This window comes from Amphiura filiformis, chromosome 15 (genome assembly GCF_039555335.1).
Source record: "Amphiura filiformis chromosome 15, Afil_fr2py, whole genome shotgun sequence".
Taxonomy (NCBI): Eukaryota; Metazoa; Echinodermata; class Ophiuroidea; order Amphilepidida; family Amphiuridae; genus Amphiura; species Amphiura filiformis.
The window spans coordinates 19,313,740-19,340,032 of record NC_092642.1 but is presented as its reverse complement, the minus strand read 5'-3'; the positions used below and the strand labels follow the sequence as shown (position 1 = coordinate 19,340,032).

Genomic DNA, 26,293 nt, shown 5'->3' with positions numbered 1-26,293 from the left:
CTTCTTCCACAAATAACATGTGATGGTGACATGCTTAGGTCATGTGACTTGACTTTGGTCGGTGCCTATAGGGTGTTCACAGATAAGGGGTCAAAGGTCATTAAAGGGGTCATTTCCGGTCTGAAAGCTAAAAATATTCAAAAAATCACTGTTTTTACAAATTACATAGCAGAGTGTTGTCATTAGCACACATGCATTGCTACCAACTAGGGTCTTTGGGGTGTCTACAGTTTTGGGGTCAAAGGTCATTAAGGGGTCGCTTCCGGTCAAAAACCAAAAATCATCAAATATGTTCATTTTTTTATATCTCAAAACGTAACCAGACCAGAGTGATATAAACTTCATATATGCATTAGTGTTACCCGATGTATGCACAGTATTTTTATTTTTTTGGTCAAAGGTCATTTAGACGTCATTTCCGGTTTTAAGCTAAATAACTTCAAGAATTTTTATCTCCATAACTAAGCATAATAGATTTTTTAATTTAAACTGTAACAATGCATTTTCTCGGTGTATATGAGGTTTTTTTTATATTGGGGTCAAAGGTCATTAAGGAGGTCAAAACGTCAAATTTGCAAAAAAAATGTTTAAAATTACAGAAAAGTAGGTGTATCTCAGCCTATGGAAGACGGATAAAGCCCTGCTACAGTGATGCACCATTAATGGTGTGAGATGTCTATAATAGCCGGTCAAAGGTCAAACTTTAAGTTAAGACTGGCATTTCTGGCCCCGGCTAGGTCCAGATCTGTAACCAGATCTAGTTCTTCTTTCTTCTTCTGGCAACCGCAATCAACTGCATCTAGCTCCGCAAGGGATTGACAGATTTCAACCAAACTTAACCCAAAAGACCACTGGGCTAGGCCAAACCTTCCATTTGACTTTGACCTTGCTGTGACCTTTGACCTAGCTATAATGGTCAAAAATGTGATTTCAAAAAAATGCTACTCCTTCCACAAATTTCATGCGATGAGGACATGGTTATATCATGTGACTCGACTTTAGTCGGTGTCTATAGGGTGTGCTCAGATAAGGGGTCAAAGGTCATCAAGGGTCATTTCCGGTCAAAGTCTAAAAATATTCAAAAAATCACTGTCTTTACAAATTACATAGCAGAGAGTCGCCATTAGCACACATGCATTGCTACTAGCCAGGGTCTTTAGGATGCCTACAGTTTTGGGGTCAAAGGTCATTAAGGGGTTACTTCCTGTCAAAAACCAAAATTATCAAAAATGTTCAAAAAATTTTTATCTCAAAATGTAAACAGACCAGAATAATATAACCAACATACTTGAATTAGTGTTCCCTGATGTATGCATGGTATTTTTATTTTGGGGGTCAAAGGTCATTAAGGGGTCACTTCCTGTTTTTAGCTGAATAACTTTAAGAATTTTTATCTCAAGAACTGAACATGTTAGAATTTTTAAATTAAAATTGGAACAATGCATTTTGTCGGTGTACATAAGATTTTTTTTTTCATTGAGGTCAAAGGTCATTAAGGGGTCAAAAGGTCAATCAAAAATTTAAAAAATCAAAATCCATGTATAAGTTCCGATTAAGCTGAAATTGACCAGGAATATTTCTTATGACATCCTAATTAAGCACAATGCAAGAGCAGTTGACCCCATCCGTGACCCATGGGGTCAAGTTAGAGGGGTCAAATTGCGGCTTGTACTCAGCGTCTGTTGACTCTAGTTACAAGCCGACGACAGATGTCGGCTTGTTCTGTCTTCTTCTAATTCTTCTTCTTCTTCTTCTTCTTTCTTTCTGGCAACCAGCTCTAGCTCCGCAAGGCATCGACAGATTTCAACCACATTTGAACCAAGTGACCACTGTGCTAGTCCAAAACTTCCATTTCACTTTGACCTTGTTGTGACCTTTGACCTAGCTATAATGGTCAAAAACGTGATTTTTTCCCTTTTTCTTGGCAAAACGTGACATTTTGCGTGACTTGCCACGTTTCGCCCTAGCTCTCTTATGCTTTGACAGATTTCAACCAAAGTTGAGCCAAATGACCACTGGGCTAGGCCAAACCTTCCATTTGACTTTGACTTCGCTGTGACCTTTGACCTAGCTATAATGGTCAAAAATGTGATTTCACAAAAAATGCTACTCCTTCCACAAATTACATGCAATGATCATGTGACTCATGCATATGAATCAACATGTGGCAGTGCTTAAAACTTCCTAAAAAGAATTGAGGTCAAAGGTCATTAAGGGGTCATTTCCGGTCAAAATCTGAAAAATTTGTAAAAAATATTCAAAAAATCACTGTCTGTACAAATTACATAGCAGAGAGTCGCCATTAACACACATGCATTGCTATTAGCTAGGGTCCTTAGGATGTCTACAGTTTTGGGGTCAAATGTCATTAAGGGGTTACTTCCGGTCAAGAACCAAAATTATCAAAAATGTTCAAAAAATTTTATCTCAAAATGTAAACAGACCAGAGTAATATAACCATCATACATGAATCAGTGTTACCTGATGTATGCATGGTATTTTTATTTTGGGGGGTCAAAGGTCATTAAGGGGTCACTTCCTGTTTTTAGCTGAATAACTTCAAGAATTTTTATCTCAAGAACTGAACATGTTAGAATTTTTTAATTAAAATTGGAACAATGCATTTTGTCGGTGTACATAAGGTTTTTTTTTCATTGAGGTCAAAGGTCATTAAGGGGTGCAAAAGGTCAATCAAAAATTTAAAAAATCAAAATCCATGTATAAGTTCCGATTAAGCTGAAATTGACCAGGAATATTTCTTATGACATCCTAAGCACAATGCAAGAGCAGTTGACCCCATCCGTAACCCAGGGGTCAAGTTATAGGGGTCACATTGCGGCTTGTATTCAGCGTCTGTTGACTCTAGTTTCTTTCTTCTTTCTTCTGGCAACCGCAATCAACTGCATGTAGCTCCGCAAGGGATTGACAGATTTCAACCAAAGTTGACCCAAATGACCATTGGGCTAGGCCAAACCTTCCATTTGACTTTGACCTCGCTGTGACCTTTGACCTAGCTATAATGGTCAAAAATGTGATTTCACAAAAAATGCTACTCCTTCCACAAATTTCATGCGATGAGAACATGGTTATATCATGTGACTCGACTTTAGTCGGTGTCTATAGGGTGTGCTCAGATAAGGGGTCAAAGGTCATTAAGGGGTCATTTCCGGTCAAAGTCTAAAAAATATTCAAAAATCACTGTCTTTACAAATTACATAGCAGAGAGTCGCCATTAGCACACATGCATTGCTACTAGCCAGGGTCTTTAGGATGCCTACAGTTTTGGGGTCAAATGTCATTAAGGGGTTACTTCCGGTCAAAAACCAAAATTATCAAAAATGTTCAAAAAATTTTGTCTCAAAATGTAGACAGACCAGAGTAATATAACCATCATACATGAATCAGTGTTACCTGATGTATGTATGGTATTTTTATTTTGGGGGTCAAAGGTCATTAAGGGGTCACTTCCTGTTTTTAGCTAAATAACTTCAAGAATTTTTATCTCAAGAACTAAACATGTTAGAATTTTTAATTAAAATTAGAACAATGCATTTTGTCGGTGTATATAAGGTTTTTTTTCATTGAGGTCAAATGTCATTAAGGGGGTCAAAAGGTCAATCAAAAATTTTCAAAAATCAAAATCCATGTATAAGTTCCGATTAAGCTGAAATTCACCAGGAATATTTCTTATGACATCCTAAGCACAATGCAAGAGCAGTTGACCCCATCCGTAACCCAGGGGTCAAGTTATAGGGTCAAATTGCGGCTTGTATTCAGCGTCTGTTGACTCTAGTTACCTAGCCGGGACACCGGCTAGGTCTTGAAATGCTACCGGATCTTTCTTTCTTCTTTCTTCTTTCTGGCAACAAATTTCAAAATGCTTCTTCTCTTACATGTTACATCGTACAATAACGTCACTTGCACATATGCATCGGCTATATCCAGTGTCTATAGGGTGTTCACAAATTTGGGGTCAAAGGTCATTAAGGGGTCATTTCCGGTATAAAACCAAATATCTTCAAAATGCTTCTTCTTCCACAAATTACATGTGATGGTGACATGCTTAAGTCATGTGACTTGACTTTGGTCGGTGTCTATAGGGTGTTCACAGATAAGGGGTCAAAGGTCATTAAGGGGGTCATTTCTGGTCTGAATGCTAAAAATATTCAAAAAATCACTGTTTTTACAAATTACATAGCAGAGTATTGTCATTAGCACACATGCATTGCTACTAACCAGGGTTTTTGGGGTGTCTACAGTTTTGGGGTCAAAGGTCATTATGGGGTCGCTTCCGGTCAAAAACCAAAAATCATCAAATATGTTCATTTTTTTATATCTCAAAACATAACCAGACCAGAGTGACATAAATTTCATATATGCATTAGTGTTACTCAAGGTATGCACGGTATTTTTATTTTTTTGGCCAAAGGTCATTTAGACGTCATTTCCGGTTTTAAGCTAAATAACTTTAAGAATTTTTATCTCCATAAGTAAGCACAGTAGATTTTTTCATTTAATCTGTAACCATGCATTTTCTCGGTGTATATGAGGGTTTTTTTTATATTGGGGTCAAAGGTCATTAAGGAGGTCAAAACGTCAAATTTGCACAAAAAATCAAAATTACGGAAAAGTAGCTGTGTCTCAGCTTATGGAAGACGGATAAAGCCCCAACATGCTACAGTGATGCACCATTAATGGTGCGAGATGTCCATAATAGCCGGTCAAAGTTCAAACTTTAAGTTAAGACTGGCATTTCCGGCCCCGGCTAGGTCCAGATCTGTAACCAGATCTAGTTCTAGTTACCTAGCCGGGACACCGGCTAGGTCTTGTGATGCTATCGGATCTTTCTTCTTACACAGCCGTGACGTTAGTCACGGCTGTGTCTTTTTTCTTACAGGTTCTTTCTTCTTTCTTTCTTTCTTCTTTCTGCCGACCACTACATTTGCTCTAGCACTTACATGCTTACACCGATTTTGACCTAACTTAGTCACAACCATCATTGACCACGCCCCTACATGTCATATGAAATTCGTGGGGTCAAAGGTCACGCAGGGGTCATAGGGGTCAAAAACGTGATTTCAACTCAAAATGCTTCTTCTCTCACAGATTACGTAGGACAGTGACACCACTTGCACACATGCATTGTTATTATCCAGTGTCTATGGGGTCCTCACAGATTTGGGGTCAAAGGTCATTAAGGGGTCACTTCCGGTATAAAACGAAAAACCGTCAATTTTTTTATTTGCTAAGAAAAACATAGGACAGTAACGGTATGTTCACACATAAATTGTAGTTACCCTGTGTATATGTGGTATTTTTTATTTAGGGTCAAAGGTCATTAGGGGCCACTTCCGGTATAAAACGAAATACCTTTAAAATGCTTCTTCTCCCACAAATTACGTAGGACAGTGACACCACTTGCACACATGCATTGTTATTACCCAGTGTCTATGGGGTCCTCACAGATGTGGGGTCAAAGGTCATTAAGGGGTCACTTCCGGTATAAAACGAAAAACCTTCAAAATGTCTTATTTGCTAAGAAAAACATAGGACAGTAACGGTATGTTCACACATGAATTGTGGTTACCCAATTCATATGTGGTATTTTTTTATTTCGGGTCAAAGGTCATTAAGGGGTCACTTCCGGCCTGAGACGAAAAACCTTCAAAATGCCCCTTCTGCCACAAATAACATAGCAAAGTGATGCCACGTGCACCCATGCATTGACATTAGCCAATGTCTATGGGGTTTTCATTTATTTTGGGGTCAAAGGTCATTGGGGGTTACAACACGGCTGTGTTCGTGGTCTTATTTCTTCTTCTTTCTTCTTCTTCTGGCAACAAATTTCAAAATGCTTCTTCTCTTACATGTTACATCCTACATTGACGTCACTTGCACATATGCATCGGCTATATCCAGTGTCTATAGGGTGTTAACAAATTTGGGGTCAAAGGTCATTAAGGGGTCATTTCCGGTATAAAACCAAATATCTTCAAAATGCTTCTTCTTCCACAAATTACATAGTACGATGATGTCACTTGCACATATGCATCGGCTATATCCAGTGTCTATAGGGTGTTCACAGATAAGGGGTCAAAGATCATTAAGGGGGTCATTTCCGGTTTGAAATCTAAAATATTCAAAAAATCACTGTTTTTACAAATTACATAGCAGAGTGTTGTCATTAGCACACATGCATTGTTACCAACCAGGGTCTTTAAGGTGTCTACAGTTTCGGGGTCAAAGGTCATTAAGGGGTCGCTTCCGGTCAAAAACCAAAAATCATCAAATATGTTCATTTTTTTTTATCTAAAAACGTAACCAGACCAGAGTGACATAAACTTCATATATGCATTAGTGTTACCCGATGTATGCACAGTATTTTTATTTTTTTTTTTGGTCAAAGGTCATTTAGACGTCATTTCCGGTTTTAAGCTAAATAAGTTTACGAATTTTTATCTCCATAACTAAGCATAGTAGATTTTTTAAATTTAAACTGTAACAATGCATTTTCGTGGTAAATATGAGGTTTTTTTTATATTGGGGTCAAAGGTCATTAAGGAGGTCAAAACGTCAAATTTGCAAAAAATGTTTAAAATTACGGAAAAGTAGCTGTATCTCAGCCTATGGAAGACGGATAAAGCCCCATCATGCTACAGTGATGCACCATTAATGGTGTGAGATGTCCATAAACTTTAAGACTGGCATTTCCGGCCCCGGCTAGGTCCAGATCTGTAACCAGATCTAGTTACCTAGCCGGGACACCGGCTAGGTCTTGTGATGCTATCGGATCTTTCTTCTTCTGGCAACACGTGCGTGACTTGCCACGTTTCGCCCTAGCTCTGTTATGCTTTGACCGATTTTGACCGTACTTGGTCACAAACAACACTGACTATGTCCCCACATGTGACATGACATTGAACTCCATTTGACCTTTGACCTGCTCACAATGGCAAAATGCGATTTTACTATAAAATGTATCTTCTTCCACAAATAACATGTGATGGTGACATGCTTAGGTCATGTGACTTGACTTTGGTCGGTGCCTATAGGGTGTTCACAGATAAGGGGTCAAAGGTCATTAAGGGGTCATTTCCGGTCTGAAAGCTAAAAATATTCAAAAAATCACTGTTTTTACAAATTACATAGCAGAGTGTTGTCATTAGCACACATGCATTGCTACCAACTAGGGTCTTTGGGGTGTCTACAGTTTTGGGGTCAAAGGTCATTAAGGGGTCGCTTCCGGTCAAAAACCAAAAATCATCAAATATGTTCCTTTTTTATATCTCAAAACGTAGCCACGCCGGCCTCCGATAACTTCCATCTTTGCATTAGCGACGCCCGATGTATGCACAGTATTTTTATTTTATTGGTCAAAGGTCATTTAGACGTCATTTCCGGTTTTAAGCTAAATAACTTCAAGAATTTTTATCTCCATAACTAAGCATAGTAGATTTTTTTAATTTAAACTGTAACAATGCATTTTCTTGGTGTATATGAGGGTTTTTTTTTATATTGGGGTCAAAGGTCATTAAGGAGGTCAAAACGTCAAATTTGCAAAAAAATGTTTAAAATTACAGAAAAGTAGGTGTATCTCAGCCTATGGAAGACGGATAAAGCCCCTGCTACAGTGATGCACCATTAATGGTGTGAGATGTCTATAATAGCCGGTCAAAGGTCAAACTTTAAGTTAAGACTGGCATTTCCGGCCCCGGCTAGGTCCAGATCTGTAACCAGATCTAGTTCTTTCTTTCTTCTGGCAACCTCGTGACATTTTGCGTGAATTGCCACGTTTCGTCCTAGCTCTCTTATGCTTCGACAGATTTCAACCATACTTGAGCCAAATGACCACTGAACTAGGCAAAACCTTCCATTTGACTTTGACCTTGCTGTGACCTTTGACCTAGCTATAATGGTCAAAAATGTGATTTCACAAAAAATGCTACTCCTTCCACAAATTTCATGCGATGAGGACATGGTTATATCATGTGACTCGACTTTAGTCGGTGTCTATAGGGTGTGCTCAGATAAGGGGTCAAAGGTCATTAAGGGGTCATTTCCGGTCAAAGTCTAAAAAATATTCAAAAAATCACTGTCTTTACAAATTACATAGCAGAGAGTCGCCATTAGCACACATGCATCGCTACTAGCCAGGGTCTTTAGGATACCTACAGTTTTGGAGTCAAAGGTCATTAAGGGGTTACTTCCGGTCAAAAACCAAAATTATCAAAAATGTTCAAAAAAATTTGGTCTCAAAATGTAGACAGACCAGAGTAATATAACCATCATACATGAATCAGTGTTACCTGATGTATGCATGGTATTTTTATTTTGGGGGTCAAAGGTCATTAAGGGGTCACTTCCTGTTTTTAGCTAAATAACTTTAAGAATTTTTATCTCGACAACTAAACATTTTAGAATTTTTTAATTAAAATTGGAACAATGCATTTTGTCGGTGTACATAAGGTTTTTTTTTCCATTGAGGTCAAAGGTCATTAAGGGGGTCAAAAGGTCAATCAAAAATTTAAAAAATCAAAATCCATGTATAAGTTCCGATTAAGCTGAAATTCACCAGGAATATTTCTTATGACATCCTAAGCACAATGCAAGAGCAGTTGACCCCATCCGTAACCCAGGGGTCAAGTTATAGGGGTCAAATTGCGGCTTGTATTCAGCGTCTGTTGACTCTAGTTCAAATCTGAATCTCACTACATTAAATTGACCAGTGTTTTATTGTTTTCTGAGCTATCGTATCAAATGAGGTGACAAAATGCGCAGAAATAAATTCTGCTTCCAACGCATTTTACAGATTTGTAATACAATAACCCGTGTTTGAATATTGGCCATTATTTAAGGGGGGGTAATTACTTATTTTGAGATGTTTATATAACAATAAGCCAAATCGCCATTCTAACTTCCGGTTTTTGAGAGCAGTTTTGGGACACTTTGACCTCTGACATATCGGAAAAATTTACGTAATTATTATTAATTTTCTTATTATTGTCACAATTTTGATCATTAAAATACCAAATAATTAATTTATAAAACACTAATATTTTTTATATTTGTTTTAAATATTGTAAAACATTTTAGATTATATTTTTTACGTACAAAAACCCAATATTTCTGAATTTTCTGAAAGGTCAAAGGACAAAGTGTCCTAAAACTGCAAAAACTGTCCTACAGTGCATTGCAAGCTTCCAATGCCGATTGGGCTTATTCTATAGACATCCTTCCCAGAATTATCATTTCCAATAATAGGATTATAGAAAGGTTAAATTTTAAAAGGTGTTTGACTGGTACTACATGTAGGAACCGACAAGAGGTACCTTTCGTTGTGACTCGTCACACACATATGTTAAACAATGATCATTCCCACCTTGCTATTTCAATTAAAAAGACTAGTTTGCGTATGATGTTCTGTCAACTAGACCACAAATGCCGTACTGCGCAGGTCAGCAACCAATCACGTTGCGCCTTTGCCCTGACGTCAGACGCAAACTAGTCTTTTTAATTCGGTCTTCAATTATACCTACTTACCTATCTCACCAGCTAAGCCTTTTTTGTGTGATTTTTTAAAGACATTTTTGAAATTAATCATTATTAAAAAAAAAAATTTGATATAAATATGTGACGTGTCATGTCAAAAGGAGACACTTTTGGGCAGGATCGTAAATGGAGATATAGCCAAAAATCTGCCCAGGGGTGATTTTTTCACAATTTTGGTTTGTTGCGAATTTGTGATGTTATTAATGTTAATAATATTCTCTGATAGTTTCAGACTGGAATATAACTGGCATCTTGTATTTTTTGAGACATTTTTCAAGGTAATTCCTACTCTCAACATTGTCAATAATATTTTTAAAGGCCGTTATCTCAATTTCCAATTTTATAATACCATAACTTCCGAACTCAATATCTTCGCTTAGGAATGTCCGATTTCATTGGGGAAAACGGTGTTGTGGAGCAAAATATCTCTATATTTAAGATATGTAAAAATCTCAAAATTGATAACCTGCCCAAAAGTGTCTCCTTTTGACATGACACGTCACATATTAAAGATGATAGTAGTAATATCGCATGTAGAGACGTTCGCTTCCGGGTCACGAGGTCAAAGGTCAACCGGAAGTGGTCAAAGGTCAACCGGAAATGCCGCCATTTTGAAAGGTCAACCGGAAATGCCGCCATTTTGAAAGGTCAACCGGAAATACCGCCATTTTGAGTCAACGATAATATTTAGGGACGTTAATATTTAGGGTCGTTAATGCCAACCGGAAATACCGCCATTTTGAGTCAGCGTTAATATTTAGGGACGTTAATATTTAAAGGCGTTAATATTTAGGGACGTTTAAGAAACGACGCACAACGATGTTCAACTTCGGAACACATTTAATGGGATCTATGAATATTAATTATGAATTAAAGTTTGAGACTTACCGAAACAGCTCCGTATAGCGTGAAACTATATAGGTACAATCCACGTTATAAAACACATTTTATAATCCCGCAAGCGTAATATGTTTCATAAACGAGTATAATCCACGGTTATATATTCCAGAGTACAATACCAAAGCTGCGTAAAACTATTTGTATAGTTATCGTGATCGTAAACTCGATATAAAGCACGGTGCATAGCGCACTTTCAGCATAAAAGCTGAAAATGTCCAGAAACGAGGAAGTATTACTACGTGTCGATCCATCTCGGTTCGTTATTTTCCCGATTCAGTACCGCGACATATGGAAAATGTACAAGCGAGCGGAGGCGTCGTTCTGGACGGTGACTGAAGTAGATCTTGCTAAAGATAAACCGCATTGGGAAAGTCTCAACGACGGAGAGAAGTATTTCATTTCTCACATCCTCGCTTTCTTCGCGGGTAGCGATGGAATAGTCGTCGAGAATCTAGCGACTCGATTCTGTAGCGAAGTACAAATTCCCGAAGCGAGGTTCTTCTACGGATTTCAGATCATGATGGAAAACATTCACTCGGAAATGTACAGCTTGCTTATAGATACCTACATCGAAGACAAATGCGAAGAAACGTATTTACTCAACGCCGTGGAAACTATACCGGTCGTGAAAAAGAAAGCCGAATGGGCTCTACGTTGGATCAAAGACGACGATGCCACTTTCGCCACGAGACTCGTTGCGTTCGCCGTCGTCGAAGGGATTTTCTTCTCCGGATCGTTCGCCGCGATATTCTGGTTGAAAAAAAGAGGTTTGATGCCGGGTCTGACTTTTTCCAACGAGCTCATCAGTCGCGACGAGGCGTTGCACTGCGATTTCGCTTGTTTATTATTCTCGTACATCGACCAAAAACCATCGGTCGAAACGACGATGAAAATCGTACGCGAAGCGGTAGCGATCGAACGTGAATTTATGACGGAGGCTTTAAAATGTTCACTGATAGGAATGAACGAACGTCTAATGGTTCAATACATAGAATTCATCGCCGATCGTTTACTGGTCGAACTGGGTTACGAAAAATTCTATCGCGTGAACAACCCTTTCGATTTTATGGAAAATATTTCTCTCGAAGGTAAGACGAATTTCTTCGAAAAACGCGTCGGTGAATACCAAAAGGCAGGCGTTATGGCGACGGAAGAGGAACAACGGTTTACTCTCACGGCGGAATTTTAACGAGTTACGTTCCAATGTAGCGCCGATATTATTTGCGAGGCAATTTTTTAACTACGTTAAAAACGCGATTAATGTATCGGATGAAATATCCAACAAGTTGAGAGCATTCAACAACCATTTACGACCGTTAAAAACATTTGCGAACGTGACGTCATTACAAAATGTTATTATTGGTGGATAATAAACACTATTGGTGGATAATTTGACAACGCGTATTACGACCGTTTAAAAACACGATCAGTGGATAATTTAGAATCAACGAGTCGCGCTCCAATTTACCGGCAACAGTTTACGATGTGTGACAATATGATGTTGTAGCGATTTTAAGCACAGGTTTCAACGCCGTTCAAAAATGCGGCTCATTCATCGGAGAAAAATATCCGACAAAGCGAGAGTATTCAACGCGTTAAAAGCGTTGATTGTAACGACACGCGGTGGATAATTTAGCGAGTCAACAACCAACAAGTCGAGACTAACCGGTTTAAACGTTAAAAACACGACAACGTACCAATCAAGACTATTCAACACATTACGGTCGTTAAAAACATTTGCGGACGTGGCGTTGCTACAAAACACGATAGGTGGACAATGCTGTTGTTTTTTAAACAACGTGTCTCGTTCCAATTTAACGGCACCGTTACAAGATGGTTCGTCGTGTCAAATAACAACGTGTCTCGTTCCAATTTAACGCCGCTAATATTCACTATCGTTGACGAGACGTTGCAACGTGATTTCGCTCATTGAAACACGATCGGTGGCTTGTTTGGCGTGTCAAGTAATCAACAAATTAACAACTAGTCTCGCTCCAATTTACCGCCGCTAATATTTGTGACTAGATGTTGCAAGGTGTTTTCTCTCGTTACAAACACGATCGGTGGTTGATTTGGTGTGTCAACTAATCAACAAATTAACAACTAGTCTCGCTCCGATTTACCGCCGCTAATATTTGTGACTATGCGTTGCAACGTGTTTTCTCTCGTTAAAAACACTATCGGTGGTTGGTTTGGCGTGTCAAGAAACAGTCATTAAATTAACAACTAGTCTCGCTCCAATTTAACGCCGTTAATATTTGCTACCGTTGACGAGGCGTTACAACGTGATTTCGCTCGTTAAAACACGATCGGTGGCTGGATTGGCGCGTCTCGCTCTAATTTAACGTCGCTAATATTTGTGACTAGTCGATGCAACGTGGTTTCGCTCGTTAAAACATGCTCGGTGGATAATAAATAACCAACTAATATCGCATCGTAACGACGCTCAAATTGACCGTTTTATTCTCGTACATCGCGCAAATTTACGGACGCCAGCCGGTTTACATAAATCGTAACGATTGTTTAAAAATATTAACGTGCTTTTCGTTTCAATCGTCGAAAAAAACAAATTGTTGAACATTTACGACGTATCGCCTTTTAAAAAGAAAAACGGGACACGGTGGACAGAGTGTATAAATAGAGGCGCGAGCAGCATTAACTTCATTCCTTGACACAATTTCAATCTGATCAGTATGGCGAGTCATCAGCAGCAGAGTGGATCTTTCGCTACTGGAAAAGAGGTGTCCAGCAATACTTTTAAGGACTCTCAAGTTTTTGGCGAATGGAACGATGACGATGATCTCTCTTATTATAACGATCAATTAGCGAAGATATCGGAGGATACCGATTATGACAATTCGAAGCTTCGTAAGAAAGAACCGTTCCGTCCATCCTATAACCATGGTCTGGGAAAGGATAAAAGAGCTTGGGAAAAAAGAGCGAGATCAACTCCTTACGAGAAGATACACGCCATGGAACAACGGCCCGAAACGAGTTGGAAATTACCGGCTTTTCCATCGGACCGTGAAATGCTTCGCATTCCTATTAGGGAAGACCGACACATCGTGATTCAAACGTTTAGAGATCAAATTTATATCAACATCCGAGAATATTACCGGCATAATGTTACCCAGAAATGGATGGCGAGTCAGAAAGGTATCAATTTGAGTCTACAAGATTGGAACGTTTTGAAAGAAGTCTCACCCAAGATAGATAGCGCCGTACAGGCATTGCGTCAGAAAAACAAATCCCGCGAAGGAAAAGGAGAGATGCGATGAACGTTGTAATCCAAAATTTGTGACTTACCGGCAAGTAGATTCTCCCGCAATATATCCGACCAAGTAGATCTACACGATATAATTATAAATCCAATAAAGTATAGAATACGATATAGTAAATCCAACAAAGGTATATTATTCCATTAATATATTTCCAAGAAGTTTGGCAAAAAAGCACAACGCTTAATAAAATCACAATGCTAAAAAAGAAATTGTTGTATAGTCTATTTTATCTCTCTTCTTTTCGTCCATTATTCAACAAATATATTTCTCATAATGTCGTAGATTGTGCTAAAACAGAACATGTCATAAAATTCACGAAGATAAAAAAAAAGAAACTGTTGCTTTGTTTAGTCTTTTTAATCTCTCTCTTCTTTTCGTCCATTATTCCATTAATATATTTCCAATATTGTTGTAGGTTTGGTAAAAAACACGACGCGTAATAAAATAACGAAGATAATGACGGGTACATGATCGAGTATAATAATTTAGCGCTGCGTGATATAACGATGTTATCTCTCCAAAGTCTTACGGCCGAGTGATGACGTCAAACACTTCGAGCGATGATATAGTGCAGCACATTGAACCGTTCACGTGTACACAACACGTGAGATCGTGTCACTCGCTACATGATCGAGTATAATAATTTAGCACTGCGTGATTTAACGATGCTCTCTCTCCAAAGTCTTACGGTCGAGTGATGACGTCAAACACTTCGAGCGATGATATAGTACAGCACATCGAACCGTGTCACTCGCTACAATGATTATCGAGTGGTGACGTCAAACGTTTTGAACAAATGATAGCACGTTGAACTACATCACGTGTACACACCACGTAAGAGTGTGTCACTCGCTACAATAGTTATTGAGCGATGACGTCGAGTGTTTCATAGCGAACGTATATAAAACGCTGGTGTCTACGGATAAATTTTCATTCCTGGAATGAGCGGCCCAGCATACGGGGTAAAAATGGACCGTTTAATCAACGATTGTCAGTCTATAGAAGAGTTGGACTTTCTCATCGGCCAGGGCTTGGATGACGACTCGTACCAGTTAGCGTTAAACAAACTCTTTGAACTGACGACGCAAGGAGAGAGAAACTATAGCGGTAATATCGCGCCCGATGAAATTGTTGAAGAAATTAGATCTTCATACGATGTTGAACGGTTGAACGAAATCATTAATTTGGATGGCTGGCAGACGGATGTTTCCACACTAGCTTTCCAGAGAATATTGGATCTTACACCGGACGTAACACATATTGAACTGATCATGGATGATGATGGCGATCCGTTATCTGATATGGTGGGTGGTGAAAATCCCGCAACTACCGACGAAAACGTAAGTAGAATTTTTTAACATTCTTTTAAGGTATCTTATTTAATAAATTAATATAATAAAATACATTCTGTGCTCATTTTTTTTTTTTTTTGCGGTTCATGATTTAAAAAAAAATTGATATTTTTATTTATATTTTACCATTCATTTAACGTTTTTTTAATTTAATATAATAGTATAATGATATATAATTTTTTATACCAAATTCCATACAGGTCGTGGTGGGTGATGCTCCTACAACGCGTAAACGCTCGGCCAATGAAACCTTGGATGACTTGATAAATGAAGCAGAAGTAGAGGAGGAACCTGAGGTAGCGAATGAAATACGCGATGAAGCGTCGGAACCCAGTGTGTCGGATAACATTTCTCAGTACTACGTCATCGAGACCCTTAATGCCAAACACGTCAAGAAATTTAAAGCTACGTCTACAGATTACGGTTTAAGATTGAGAAATTTAGACGATCGCTTCGCCGTCGATAGCATCCCTCTACTATCAAACATTATAGATGATGTATTGGATCGTGTCACCGATGGTATTCGACCTAGGGACATGATCAGAATTGTCCTACAAGCTCCGAGTCTTGAAAAACCGATTAATCTACCTTTCATCAAGAAAGATGACTTAACCCTAGATCGATTTATGGCGCGTATAGAACACGTCCTGCAATCTAAAAAAGACTTGAAACTAAATAGCGACATGGAAATCAACGTCGTGCATATGGAGATGCCTGAAGGGGGTAGGGGCAACAGGAAGATATTCAAAACGTGGGACGAGAAGAAGAAACAATTGAGGTGTATCGTCGATATTACCAACCAGAGCGACAACATGTGTCTAGCGCGAGCTATAGTGACGGGTATCGCAAAACACGAATTGAATGCTAAAGAGTGGATTTGGAGGAGTATACGAGATGGGGAAAAACATCAGACTGACAGGGCTAAGGATCTTCATGACAAAGCGGGCGTCTCGTTTGACGCCTGCGGATTGGAACAAGTGGAAAGTTTCCAGAAAGTGGTTACCGAGTATCAACTCTGCGTCGTCTCCAAAGACCAGTTTGACAAGATTATATACAAGGGTCCTCCGAAAGATAAAGGCATATATCTCTTGTATAATAACCACCACTTTGATCTGATTACTTCCATGGCAGCCTATCTTAACCGAAGTTATTGGTGTCACCCGTGCAAGAAGGGATACGATAACAAAGGAGTTCATCGCTGCGAAAACTCTTGCAAAATATGTCATTCGGGAAGCTGTCGGACGACCGACGTTATCGACGCCTGGACCTACTGTTCGGACTGTAAGCGGTATTTCAAATCGCCCACGTGTTACGAAAATCATAAGAAACATGGTTCAGCCGTTTCCAAATACGGCACGATATGTAATCAATACTACAAGTGCGAAAAGTGCGATAGAGTTATCAATAGACAGTTTTTAAGAAAAGGAACGAAACACAACTGTACGGATCTGTGGTGTCACGTTTGTCAAGGTAACTTTCCCGCCGGACATAAATGTTACATCAAACCCTGCGAAGTAAAGGAAAACGGTAAAGAAGACGATACGCCATTCTGCTATATCTTTTTCGACGTTGAAAGCCAGCAAGATACGGGAATCCACAGGCCGAATCTCTGCGTCGCCCAGAAAGTGTGCGAATCGTGCGCCGAACAGCCTCTGCAAGAACCGTGCGACGTTTGCGGGGAAGATAAAGAGATGATTTTCAAGGGAGAGAGTTGTATGGAAGAGTTTTGCTTATGGCTTTTCAAGGGAGAAAGTCACAAACACGCTCGATGTATGGCGCATAACCTAAAAGGGTACGACGGATATTTTATCCTACAATTCCTGTACGATAACGCCATCAAGCCAAAAGTCATCATGAACGGCGCGAAAATCATGTCCATCACCGTACCAGGTCCCGACATCGTGTTCAAGGACAGTTTAAATTTCTTCCCGATGCCCTCTCCAAACTTCCCAAGAGTTTCGGTATCAAAGAATTATGCAAGGGCTACTTTCCGCACTTCTTCAATACGAAAGCCAACGAAAATTACGTGGGAGAGATACCGGCGGCCGAGTTTTTCGACCCAGAGGGAATGTCGGAAGCAGGTAAAAATCAGTTCTTGGCTTGGCATACGGCCGAAAAAGAGAAGGGATTGGTGTGGGATCTGCAAGACGAGCTCCTGAGATATTGCGTCAGCGACGTCGATATCCTTCGTCGGTGTTGCATGAAATTTCGCGACATGTTCATGAGGGTGACGAAAAAGAAAGAAGACGATACCGGGGTAGACCCTTTAGATAAACCCCTCACTATCGCCGCCGCCTGTAATCTGGTGTTACGAAGAAATTTTCTTCAACCAAACACTATCGCCATTATTCCACCGCACGCATACGGTCCGAACCAAAACTTTTCACTCGACTCCATACGATGGCTGAATTACGTATCTCTCGAGGAAGACATTGAAATACAACACGCGATGAACGGGGGAGAAGTGCGGTTGAATGGAAGAGTGACGGTCGATGGATTTTGTTCGGAGAAACGTCGAATCTACTCTTATCATGGCTGTCTGTTTCATGGATGTCCCGACTGCTACGACGGGGACACTCTGAACCCCATCTCCAAGAAACCCATGGCTGAACTTTACAGGATAACTCTGTTCCGAAAGCAGCAGTTGGAGGTCAACTACCCCGGGTACGAGATTATAGAAATGTGGGAACATGAATGGAAGGGGATTTGGAAAGATTTGCCCACCGGTGTGAAACGGAAGATCGAGGTTCCAGCTCATTTCGAACCCTTGAAACCGAGACAGAGCTTGTACGGAGGCCGCACCGAAGCGACAACACTCTTCCATCAAGTCAAAGATGGAGAGGTCATCAGATACCTGGACTTTACTAGGTAAGTCGAATCGCCCCGTCCTTAAACTAATCATTTCGATTCATGTACTTTTACCTAGCAATGTTAACTAGTTGTTAAAAAAATAATTATAAGACATAACCTATTTTTGCTCCTTTTTTTTTTTGTTTTTCCTTTCAGCCTCTATCCCTGGTGCAACAAGTACCGCCCCTATATCGTAGGTCATCCGAAGATATACACGAATAACTTCAAAGATATCTCTTCTTATTTTGGATTGATACGGTGTACGGTCTTACCCCCTAGATGGCTTTTTCATCCCGTCTTACCGGCGAGGTGTCACGGCAAATTGATGTTCGCCCTGTGCGGAACATGCATGGAAGAGAAACGACAAGCCTACTGCCCTCATTCAGATAAAGCCCGAACGATCAGGGGTACCTGGGTGACGCTCGAAGTAGAGAAAGCCGTGAAGATGGGATACGTCATACAGAATATTGAAGTCGTGTGGGACTGGGAGCAACGCGCGGAGTACGATAAAGAGACAAAGACGGGCGGATTATTCACCGAGTATATAGATCGTTTCCTCCAATTGAAACAGGAAGCCAGCGACTACCCCGACTGGTGCGAGACCCTCGAAGATCAACGACGGTACATAGATGAATACTTCGAAAACGAAGGGATACGACTTGACCCCGAGAACATCGAGAAGAATCCGGGCATGAGGTCGCTCGCCAAGCTGTGCCTGAACAGCATGTGGGGTAAGTTTTATTACGTTTCTCCACCGTAAAACCTAATATTAAATAGCAGTAAATACGCAAACAAGTAAATGAATACGCAACAGCTTCTCATTGTATTCAGTTAATAACCATAATTCGTTATATTTTATTTTATTTAGGTAAATTCGCTCAAAGATCTAACATGAGTCAGACAGTTATTCTGGACGATCCCTCCGAAGTGTACAAGTTATTGACTAGCGATAGCGTCACCGTTGATAATATCCGACTCATCAACGACGAAGTCATCGAAGTAACCTACCGGGAAGAAGGGAACTTTGCCCGAATTAATCCGAATACCAACGTCGTCATCGCGGCTTTTACTACCTGTCACGCCAGGTTGAAATTGTACGAAGTTCTGGAAAAGTTGGGGGATCGCGCCATGTACCAAGATACGGGTAAGACAATTCTTCCGATAATTAATTTTTGAAAATTAATTTAAAATCCCCCCGCCCGGGTTCGAACCGGGGACATTTCGAACTACGGTCGAACGCTCTACCGACTGAGCTACGCGGGGCAATCAGTTACTCGAACGATTAATTTGTACTTATACCTCCCTTTTTTTTTAATTTACAGATAGCGTCATTTTCCTCAGTCGTAAGGGAAATTGGGAACCCCCTATCGGCGATTATCTGGGCCATTTGACGGACGAGGTTGACCCCAAAGACGGTAATCACATCTCTACTTTCGTCACGGGAGGCTGCAAGAATTACGTATACAAATTGGATACGGGAAAGACGGTTATGAAAGTGCGCGGGATCACCTTGAACGTCCGTAATTCCGAACTGGTAAATTACTCCACCCTGGAACGTATGGTACGAGGATTGAAGTCGACGGAAGCGAGCGAACGAGAAGAAAGGGTAACGGTAACCGATCCTCATCGAATCGTGCGTAACGTTAAAACCAAAAATATCGAGAGTCGGGTATCGAAGAAAGATTACCGAGTGGTCTTCGACAAGAGATGGATCGTGAATGGTTTTGAAACGCTACCTTACGGGTACGGCGTCTATAAAGGGGACGTTTAACGCGATCTCGATTCATTACCTATCGAGATGGAACAGTTGGAACACGTACGCGAAGATCCTCCTACCCCGTGTCTCTGTAAAGACAATTTGAAAAAATATTCGACTTTTCCTATATTAGGGCTGGCTCTTCTTCTCCTTACCAACACGGCTTTGACCATCACGCGACATCAAGGTGAGACGAGCGTCAATCTCTGCCATAATTTCACCCTGCCCTCCGACCTTCCTTCCCTGCATCTAGCTCGGACGAACGTCACCAACGTCAAGTTTAGGGAAGACTCGACGCATTGTCTCCCCCAACACACTCTTCACTTGGGAAAGGATATATACCTGAGCGTCTGCGACTATCGCGACAGTATTCGCGTAGACATCAGACGGTTCACGGGTGACGTTACGAGCGAAGGAATTCTACCTACGATACGCGGTATTTACCTCTCACGAGAACAGTGGCAAGTATTGAAAATTAACGTCAATTTCGTGGATTTCGTCATCGGAAAACTCGCCGAAGGTTAAATCATGGATGCTAGACTCATTCATCCTTACACTGCCATTGTTTCGGGACCTACGGGTTCGGGGAAAACGCAATTCGTCAAACGAATGATATCGGCCGGCGAAACGGTCGTAGACGGTCCTCCCGACAAGATTATTTGGTTGTACGGAGAATACCAGGCCGCGTACGACGAGATGCGTGAATCCATGGATAATATACGTTTTATAGAAGGATTTCCTCAGGATATGGAATCTCTGATCGATCCTTCGAAACGAAACCTCGTCGTCATCGACGATCTCATGGCGGAATTATCCGGAGATACCAGGGTGATGAACATGTTTACGAAAGGATCTCATCATCGCAACATGTCCGTCATTTTCATCGTGCAGAATCTCTTTTTGGCGTCCAAACAATTTCGCACCATCTCGTTGAACGCTCACTACATGATTCTCTTCAAAAACCCGAGAGATAACTCGCAGATTGTGCATCTAGCCAAACAGATCTTTCCCGGACGCGTCAAGTTCGTGCAAGAGAGCTTCGTGGACGCTACCCAACACCGATACGGATACTTACTGGTGGATCTGAAACCAACGACCCCCGAAGATTTACGATTACGCACCGATATCTTCGACGGGTTGCGACAAACCGTCTACGTGCCGAGAGTATAAAAGTACCCGCGCGTGTCGCTCGCGTTCATTCTTCTACAAACATGTCAAAGAGACTGAAGCAGAACGCCGACGCTCTCCGCTACTTGGTCAAATGTAATCCTCGTCAGAGGAAAGCCATCATACATCACGCCGACAATGGTCTGGTAGATTCGTTGTGCGAATGCGCGCTCAACGTACTCAAGGGACACGTTCCGCTAAACGTTAAACAGAAGAAGAAACTTTCGATTCACAAACAACGTTTACGATCCTTAAGTAATAAAAAGGTGGCGCGCAAACGAAAGAGAGCCATTCTTAACCAGAAGGGTGGATTAGTCGGAGCTCTTCTAGCTCCCGTCCTAGGCACTATCGTAAGTCTATTGCTCAAGAAGAAAAGATGAAACACGCTAAAAAGATGATCCTCATCGACCCTCGTGAATTGGACCGGATAAACACCATGGTCGCCGATCGGGCTAGAACTAACGACGCGACGGGTGGAACTGAAAACGATACGAAACGCGTTCTGGACCGTACGGATCTTTCGTTGCACGACATGATGCAACTGTACCATCAAACTCTCCAACGATATCTGAAGAAGGATAAACGTAACAGAAAGGAACCGTTGAACATTTTGCTGAAACGCGAGGATCGTAAACTAGATAATTCTGAAACACCAGTGGAAAGTATCGACGACGCTGAAACGGAGGCTGCTAAAATCGAACCAGTCGCTTCCCCGCAACAAGTTGACGACGCCGTAGAATCGGAATTATTGGAAACCTTACCCGCCTCTTTCGAAGCCAAAGCCAAGGCGTTCTTGAAAAATCTAAAACGTAATAGATCGAAAGGCATCCTAGATTGGTCCCCCGAAGGAGAAATCATCGTGTCCGGTACACAGGTACAAGGGTCTAATCTGGTAGATCTTGTACACGACGCGTTGAGAAACCGAAAAGGATACAAGAAACCGTTTGGCTGGGAATTGTTTAACGAAGCGTTAGCTCGCAACAACACTCCGGAATCTCTCATCACCAATACGGCTAGACGTAACGCTTTACGAGATCGTAAAAATAAAGAATCACGAGGAAAATCTGACGATTCCGAAGGGGTATCGAGCGTTACACCTAAACGAAGACGCAGCGCAAGAACCCGGAAGCGTCGTAGATCCTCCCTGAATAGAAATATGTGGGAGATTTATTAATCTTTCGCAAAATAGGGCAAAATAAAAGTTTTTAAACGTAACAAAAATGAATAAAATGTCGTTGTTTCCTCTTTATTCGTCATAGCGTCTCTGGACTAACCATGGATAGGGACGTGGACGATTACTTGAAGAGTTTATATTACGACGTATCGGGTCCGGGTAGTCTCGGGGGTATAGAAAGATTGTATAGAAAGGTTAAACGAGAAGGCAAGTTTCAGCTGACTAGACGCGATATCGAGAATTGGCTCCTTACCCAAGACGCCTACACTCTGCATAAACCGAGTAGGAGGCGATTTCCCAGAAATATTTATTTCTCGGACGGTATCGACCAAACGTGGCAGATCGATCTCGTAGAATTTCAGAAATTGGCCAGATATAATCGAGGATATAAATTCGTCCTCACCTGCATCGACGTGTTTTCGAAATTTGCCTGGGCGCGACCCTTGAAGGACAAGAAAGGACCTACCGTCGCAGCGGCGTTGAAAAATATTTTCGAGGAAGGAAGGCAACCTACCCAATTACAGAGCGATAAAGGGAAAGAATTTCTAAACAAAGACGTGCAAAAACTCTTGAAAGATAAAAATATCCATTTCTTTACCACTCAGAACCCCGATACCAAAGCGGCTATCGTGGAAAGGTTTAATCGAACTTTAAAAGATCGCATTTTCAGATACTTTACGAGAACGAATAGTTCCGAATACCATCGCATCTTACGAGACGCGGTTCACGGATACAACGCCAGCTACCACCGCTCCATCAAACGAAGTCCCGCCAGCGTGACTAAAGACAACGAAAGCGCCGTATGGAAGACATTGTACGGAAAATATAAACGTTCGAGAAAGCCTAAAAAGCAGAATCTCTTCGAGGCCGGCGACCTGGTCCGCATCTCCGTCGAAAAACTTCCTTTTAGAAAAGGGTATCTACCTCAATGGTCCGAGGAACTGTTCGTGGTGGCGAAAAGGATCGACAGACGAGTACCGGTGTACGTGTTGAAAGATTTCAACGACGAAGAAATCGAAGGCACCTTCTACGGCCTGGAGATTCAAAAAGTCACCAAGGACAAAGACGGTCTGTTTAAAGTGGAGAAAGTAATCAGAAAGAGAAAACGTCAAGGCGTTACCGAATATTTCGTCAAATGGTTAGGATGGCCCGACAAGTTTAACAGTTGGGTCGTGGATCTGGAAGATTCTGTATAATACACGTGCGTAACGGTCTCCAATCATCACTCGTAGTTCAACATCCGATCATGGCGGTCGACGCCGGAGAATTTTACGTTACGTTACCTAGTAACAGTTCCTTTGACTATTACCCCGACAATACTCTGAACGATTTTACCACCAAGTTATTCAAGCCTATCGACCTGTCCGGTGATTGGGAAGTCGCTCTGACCGAAATTTCGTTCCCTCACTCGTTCTACAATATCGTCGAACCTTTCAACAACGTACTCTACAGCGGAGATGGAACGGGAAGTAACCTCAAAATGTTTACCATTCCACAAGGTTATTACCAAAACCTGGAAGAGTTATCCCTGACCATACACGAGCTCATGGACGATCTCGGAAAAGAGAACGTAAAAATAACCGTTAATAAAAACACTCAAAAGGTCAAGGTGAGACTCCAGAACAACGCCTTTATCGAATTACATCGACAGTTCCTGTCCATCCTCGGATTTACGGATAGAAACACTCTGATCGACGAAACTACCGAGGCGGATTTACCCATGGATCTAAACGGAGGGCTATACTCTCTGTACCTCTACACCGATATCGTCGAAGATCAGATCGTAGGGGACGCGTTCGTGCCCCTCTTACGTTACGTTCACATCGATAAACGTGACGGAGTGGAAGTCGTCACGCGTACTTACCAATCCCCTCATTTCGTCAAGGTAAAGATGAAACGTTTCGATACCATCACCATGAGTGTCAGACAAGACACGGGCGAGAAAATTTTGTTTCAACGCGGCAAGATCATCGTCAAACTCTGTTTCAGAGCCGTCAAAACTGGATTCTTTAAAAGGTAAAACGTTACGATATAGACGTCATTATCATCATGGTTGGCAGACAACAAGGAGGTTACGTCCAGACGGGTCGCGGAGATTTCCCCGTTTTTAGGGGATCCCGAATGCAAAGGGGGTACGGTTTAGGAAGTATTCTCTCCGGAATGTTCAGAGCGGCCGTTCCTTTACTCAAACGTGGCGCTCAAAAGTTGGGTAAAGAAGCCCTTAGAACGGGAATTAACGTGGGTCAAGACGTATTGAGCGGTCAAAATCTAAGAACAGCCGCTCGACAACGCGGTCTGGAATCGGTACGCAACGTTCTTTCATCCAAGAAAACGACCGTAAAGAAGAAGAGGAATCAGCGTCGATCGTCTAAACAACCCGTTCGAAAAGGTATAAAGCGAAAGGCTGCCGGAAAATCGGTCATTTCATCGCGAGCTAAGCGAGCGAAAAGACCTCTGGATATCTTCGACCGTTAAGTCTACGTAACGTCAAAATGTCTCTCGTCAGTAATCACTCCTGCCCCTGTTCTAAAACCGAAACGGATCTATTCAGCGTTCCACCGACTCAGACCGATATACTAAGCAGTCAATTTCTCGAATATAAACCGTTGAACGCCGTGACGTCGGATGGACCGTTGGAATTTACGGTACCGGGATCTCCGGATGGTTACTTGGATCTCTCGCAAACTCAACTGTATGTCAGGGCAAAAATCACGTTACCCGATGGAGCCGATATACCGCAAGACGCCCCGGTTGGACCTACGAACCTGTTTTTGCATTCGATGTTCAACCAGGTGGACGTCCACTTGAACGATAGAATGGTCAGCGTCGCTTCCAACACTTACGCCTATCGCGCCATGATAGAAACTCTGCTCACTTACGGATCGGACGCTACGAAATCGCACTTGACATCGTCGCTCTTCTACAAAGATACCCCTTACAAGATGGACATCTGCGACCCCGCGCTAATAGACGATGAAGCTAACGTCGGACTGAAGAAACGCGCTCGGTTTACCCATAATAGTCGCGTGGTGGATATGGTCGGGATGATTCATTCGGACATTTTCTGTCAGGAAAAGTTTCTATTGGGAGGCGTAGATCTTAAACTCAAACTTCACAGGAGCAAAAACGAATTCTGCCTACTGAGGGGTATCAGACCTCAAATTCAACAACCAGCGTACAGAGTGCAGATCATGGACGCCACTCTCTTCGTAAGGAGCGCTAAACTGAATCCTACATTGACCATGTCTCACGCCAAAGAGTTGGAACGCGGAGTCACCGCCAAGTACCCTATTCGTCGCGTAGACGTCAAGAGCTTTTCGATCCCGCAAGGTAATCTCTCCTTTGTCCGCGAAAGCTTGTTTACGGGACAGATACCCAGACGTATCATCTTTGGACTCGTTGATAATACCGCCTACAACGGAGCGTACGCCAAGAACCCGTATTTCTTCAAACATTTCAACTTAAACTACCTCGCCCTACATTGCAACGGAGAAACCATTCCGTGGAAACCCCTCAGACCGCGTTTCGAAGAAGCCGACGCTCAACCTACCGTTCAAGGACATATAATGGCTTATCAGACGTTGTTTCAAGGCACAAGCAACCTGCACAAGGACCGAGGCGTACAGATAGCCAGAGAAGATTACGCAGGCGGATACACTCTGTTCGCCTTTGATCTATCGCCGGATGCGTCCGACGACGCTCACCTCAACCTTTTACGCAACGGATCGGTTCGTCTCGAATTACAATTCCAAGTACCCCTTCCTAACACGGTCAATCTGGTCGTCTACGCCGAGTGGGATTCCATGCTGGAAATTACCAAATCTCGCAGCATCGTCATCGATTACGACCATTAAGATGGATACGGTAGATCTGCTTCGATGCGTCAAATCCGATCCTATCGTACGAGACATATTCGGAAATGTTCTACCCAGGGATAAACTTCCTGCCAAGATCGAAAAACCATTTCCTCGAGCGTACATCGTTAACACGGATACCAGTAAGGAACCCGGGAAACATTGGGTCGTTTTTTACTTCGAAAACGAACATTACGCCGATTTTTTCGACTCTTACGGAAACGCTCCCAATCATCTAGCCTATGAATTTGAGACTTTTCTAAAACGTAACGTAGAGAATTACGAGTATAATACCAAAATGTTTCAAAGTGATTACAGTACCGTGTGCGGACAGTTTTGCCTGTTCTACCTCTATCATCGTTGTCGCGGTTACGACACGCGTGAAATTACTCGAATGTTTTACAAAGACC

At 41.6% G+C, this 26,293-nt stretch overlaps 1 protein-coding gene, 1 non-coding gene and 1 pseudogene across 2 annotated transcripts; 2 read left to right on the top strand and 1 right to left on the bottom strand.

Annotated features, from left to right (window-relative positions):
* The first annotated feature begins 10,640 nt into the window (after nucleotides 1-10,640).
* On the top strand, nucleotides 10,641-11,638 carry LOC140172155 (ribonucleoside-diphosphate reductase subunit M2 pseudogene; annotated as a pseudogene).
* Nucleotides 11,639-19,122: 7,484 nt separating this feature from the next.
* Trnay-gua (transfer RNA tyrosine (anticodon GUA)) lies at nucleotides 19,123-19,195 on the bottom strand. The gene has a single exon. It is a non-coding gene; the product is annotated as a tRNA-Tyr (tRNA).
* Nucleotides 19,196-24,521: 5,326 nt separating this feature from the next.
* On the top strand, nucleotides 24,522-25,883 carry LOC140170764 (uncharacterized protein F54H12.2-like). Its single transcript, XM_072193991.1, has one exon. The coding sequence runs from the start codon at nucleotides 24,522-24,524 to the stop codon at nucleotides 25,881-25,883; it is 1,362 nt and encodes a 453-aa protein (XP_072050092.1).
* The last annotated feature ends 410 nt before the right edge of the window (nucleotides 25,884-26,293 follow it).